This window comes from Crinia signifera, chromosome 19 (assembly GCF_055691185.1).
Source record: "Crinia signifera chromosome 19, ASM5569118v1, whole genome shotgun sequence".
Lineage (NCBI taxonomy): Eukaryota > Metazoa > Chordata > Amphibia > Anura > Myobatrachidae > Crinia > Crinia signifera.
The window spans coordinates 39820921-39825767 of NC_139226.1; the positions used below are offsets into that span (position 1 = coordinate 39820921).

Sequence of the window (4847 nt, forward strand, 5' to 3'; positions counted from 1 at the left end):
TTCCTTCTATTCAGAACTGGTTGAATTTATAGAACAAAAGAGAACGGAGTCTCCGCAGTATTCCATGTATATGTGTTTGGGAGAACTCTGGCCGGATGGTAGATCCTGGAAGAAGAAATTTATCATGGTGAAAGTGAGTCTCACAATATGCATCATAGATACCTGTACTCTCAAGCAAGGGACTAACTAGAACTTGGTTGGCCCTTTAGTGACAGTTTGAACGGGGCAGCAATTCTTCTTGTCGTGTCTCTGCTCCCCACCCCCAATGTGGGCATGCCTGGTGCTACTTACTGCCTATCACAAATGTCACCATACCTCAGGGTCCTGACCCTGGCACAGGAAGTGCAAACATCGAGACAGATGGTTGCGATGGTGATCCGATGCTGTGTCTTTGGACACAGAACTCGGGTTCCAGAAGTGTTGGGGGTGCAGAGGCAGTGGGGCTGTATCGGTGCTACGTACCCAGGAAATGGGGACGTAACCCTCCCTCCACCCCCTTCTGGACAAGGCCAGGGTCTGTGTATGCGAATCCCCCTGCCCACACTGATGTGTGCCAGCGTCAGCGAGTTATCTATTCAGCGTGGCTGCTTGAACACAGCAGTTAAACATCGCATAACTGACTATGCGCAGTCGCAGAACATCGCTTGCTAAGCCTGTGAATCTGAATAAGGGCCATACTGTATGCACTCATTTTTATTTTATTTTTTTTATCCGTTTCTTTCTTCTTTTTTTTTGCTCTAACATTCAGATTATGCGTATTTAACGTGAGTACATAACGGCTTTTGTTGCTTCTAGATCACACCAGTATCGATGGAAATGCTACATCAGCTGAGTTACAGCACTGGAGCGTCCTCCCTACGCAGCAGCGACATCAACCTGCAAATCTCTGACTCTCTCTCCTTCCGCAGCTCAAGTGATCTGCTGACTTTTCTTAAGGACTTTGAGGAAAGAATGGACTGGGATTACAATGCCTGATAATCTCTGCTAACTGCCATTTTTAAACCCCACAAAGGGAATTTTTAATGATACGGAAGCAAAAAAAATTATTTTAAATGATAGACTGATAAATGTACGACTGATAATTTGGGTGCTACAGTCCCGGCATCCCTGGTGTTAATTTGTGCTGTGATTACAGATAAGCTGCTGCAGGAATCTGGGCCGAGACACGTCACTTGTACTACACTTATGTACATGCTTCATATGAATTTAAATAGGTACTTAGGGCCTTATTTATGCTCAAATTGCAGTAATGTTCCATTTCACCCAGGTGCAAAATCCCTGCAGCATAATCTTCAAATTCTGCTTTACCATTGGCTGGATTGATATTCCAAGCAATGGGGCAGATGATAACGCACCAGCCAATCAGCTGTGTTTGAAAATGACAGCTATGAGCTGATTGGCTGGTGCATTATCACCTTCCACTTCACAAGGCTTAATACATCTTTATAGTCTATAATGCTGCTTGTATGAGGGTGGGGTTATGTTAGGAAATGTCGGAACAGTTTTGAACATTTTGGTCGTTAGACATTTGTTCTGTATAGCGTAATTATGTGTTATGTTTATATTTTCTCGCCAATCACCAGTAATGATAGTTCTATGCAGCAATTTCCTGACCATGCTAGGTTTTACCTCATACCTCACTGGTGTCTCTAGTTCATAGGAAACTGATAGGCTGGCTCTGGTAGATAAAGTGGCTGTACATACTCAGAACAGATGACAAGTGCACTTTAATGAACTGGGACAGGCTACGATCAAATGGTCTACTGAATAAATGTCAATAAATGGTTTATTAAATGATTTAACCTGGAAATCGTTTTAATCTTGAATGGCAACAATGCAACAGCCTGACCTCAATACACCATATGTGATTCTCTAATTGCCACCATCTCTAACAGCCCTCTCCATTGGAGGCTTCTGTCTGTAGACCTAATTGGTCATCTTGATGGCAAAATCAGGCCGCCCACTCCTCCTTCTGTACAGTCAAAGTTATTCCTACTTCTTCTTTACTTTCCTACATGTCTGAGTCCACCAAGTTCTGTGTAGCTTCTCCTCCTGGCTACCCCATATCATCTCCTCAGATCTCCCATCCCTCATCCTGGAATACTTTAATCTGTACTGATAATCTCCATGAATTTTTGCTACTGCCTCTTACAATGGACCTCCTTCTGTTTTCATAACTGTGATTACTCCTTTTTCTCCTATGTGCTCTGTATAACTCCAACAACTCCCCTCCCTCCCTCTTTCTGCTAACCACCTCCTCCCATTCACCCCCAAGTCTAATCTTAAATCTTTCCTTGTCTTCACCTAGATGAATTACTACCACTGCCAGTCTATAAACTCCACACAGACATAGGCATTCATCCACACTCACACCACTTATCTAAGAAATAAAGACGCGTACAACTGAATTGGGCTTAAAGGGGACGGCTTATTTATTTTGAGCAGGGGCGGCCTATTTGAATCTAACTGAAATTTACGTCCCTGCTCTAACTAAGGTGGCGGGCAAAGAACGGTATGCAATAAATCACATCGCTGGTAAAAATAACAAAGTAATAAAAATAATAAACTCCGGATCCAAGGGCCTCCTGCCCTTTTTTGCCTAGGACCGGCCACCTGCCAGCGTCCATGACAACGGCACAATTTCTATGCGTACTTTTCCAAGGGGCCACTTGCCCTTAAGGTCAGGGGGTTGACCTTCTGCCTCTGCCCCTGACCTCGCATATCACTAAGGCAGAGCTCACCACTCTGCCCGAGCCAGAAAAAATTGGGCCACCTGCCCTAACCTACAAATGTCCGCAACAATTTACCCTATCCGAAGTAAATGATTGTTAAGGTCCAGATGTGGGCCCACCTGGATCGGTGATGCCCACATCTCGACATCAACCACCAGCTAAATGTAAATACGGCTCTAATTTAAACTACCGTTCTTTCCGCCGTACCAAATAAGCCGACAACAACTAAACAGATACCTGCAAGCAAATCTTAAAGCAAATTCCAACTAACAATTGGGGCGGGAGGGAGGGCAACGATTCCTGAAGCAAGAGGCAGAATCTTCTGGAAGCAGGATCATCACCCCATCAATCAGCCACCCGTCAATCAAAACAAGCCGAACCCCCGAGCCCAGATCCAGTGTGCAAGCTAAGGATTCCTGCCAATAGCCAGGTGAGTTTATGCTGTTTTCATCCAGACAAGCTGGCTTCTACAGTCTTTACATTTTTATGTACTTTACCCAACTGACTAGAAATATTTCTTCTAACGGGATACATACAGATGACCAGAGCTCAGAATGCCGGTGCTCAGAATACCAATGCTGGCATCCTGAAAAAGGGAATATTGGCAGGGGTCAGATAAGTATACTTACCCTCCCCCTGCCCCCCCTAACCCACCCTTCCCACAATCTAACCCCCACCCCCGACCCTAACCCATCCTGCTAGTGCCTAAACCTAATCTCCAAATTCCGTTACCTAACGTCATCTTGTAAGTATGCGGGGGGGGGGGGGGGGGGAGTTAGGCTTAAGGTGCCCATACACTAGTAAGATTTATCTTCAGATCTGGCTGGTTGGAACAAAAACATGGATATGGATGAATGACAGTGTCAGTTTTCCAGCATTTCCAAGCAAATGGTCAACTGTCATTTGTTCTCATCCATAACCATGTTTTTGTTCCAACCAGCCAGATCTGAAGATAAATCTGCGTGTGTATGGCCACCTTTAGGCCCTTCACTAACTATCCTTACACACAAAATCCCCCCCCACTCGTGCCCTTGGCCGCATGCTATCACTCCCGCATTATTACCGATTTGGATCCTGGCTGCCAAGATTCAGCATTGGCATCCTGATCCATTTTGATGTTTCCAAAGTCAGTCTTCTGATGGCAATCGAGATGATTCTAGGATGCTGATCCCATCCCGTTCTAACATACAAACCCACCAACAAAACTTCATCAACATACAACACTTCATTTGTTTCTATGTATCTCCCAACTGAAACCTTCCGTTCTGTGCTAAAGGTTAACCAAAATCCAACTAACATCGATGTTGTGTTTTAATTGAAACTGAGACGCGAAGGATGATAACTAGTAATTTTTTTCACAGCTAAACAAAGTTGATGGCGGCTGATGACTGTTGGTTTTTGTTGAGAACCGAAATCAGTAGTTAGAAAAATGTACCTCCTAGACTTAAATCAACAATAATCTTAAACAAAAATACAACATAGGACTGAAATAATAACTAGGGAACTACTAAGAGGTAGTGAAGTAGAGGTGGATTCATAGAAGGGGACACTGAAGGAGTGATAGGTACAATAGGAACCAAAAGAGGGTAGTGTCTTAAATCCCCCATACACCAGAATGATATTGTACAATCTCGACTGGTTGTATGACGGATTGTATGCAGATTGTGTGCACACAACCATGCAATGCGCGGCCCCGCGGGTTGCAGGATTGGTCCTCTGATCAGACGTGCTGCATCAGTTAATCAGTTGGGAATGGGAACCGATTAAATGTGCTTTTAAGCACATGCAATCGGTCGTTTCACTGGTCATACAACCGGCATCATTTGAGTAGCAATTTTGAGACAGTTTAGGTGCATACAATCGATGGTGAGACGACCGGTCGTATGCAGCACCTGGATTGTACGTCATATTGTATGACGGATTGTGAGTACATTGTGTGTCCAAAAACCACCAAGGACTGCTCGGGAGTTGAAGGAAAAGTTGGACACTAGACAGGTCTTTCTGATGTATGGCCACCTTTAAAGGCCTAGAGATTGTAGTATAGGGAACAATACTCTCTGGCATAATTGTGATCATGCAGGAGGGACTTTGAATGAGGTAAAACAGAAGCCAGGC

The 4847-nt window shown here is 44.3% G+C and overlaps 1 protein-coding gene across 2 annotated transcripts in view; it reads left to right on the plus strand.

Annotated features, from left to right (window-relative positions):
• Positions 1-1802, plus strand: part of IRF3 (interferon regulatory factor 3) — a 34823-nt gene extending 33021 nt beyond the window's left edge. For both annotated transcript variants that reach the window (XM_083162409.1, XM_083162408.1), the window contains exons 9-10: positions 15-133; positions 796-1802. In XM_083162409.1, coding sequence (XP_083018535.1) covers positions 15-133; positions 796-975 — 299 coding nt within the window. In that variant the 3' untranslated portion in view covers positions 976-1802. The remainder of the gene's footprint in view (positions 1-14; positions 134-795) is intronic.
• The last annotated feature ends 3045 nt before the right edge of the window (positions 1803-4847 follow it).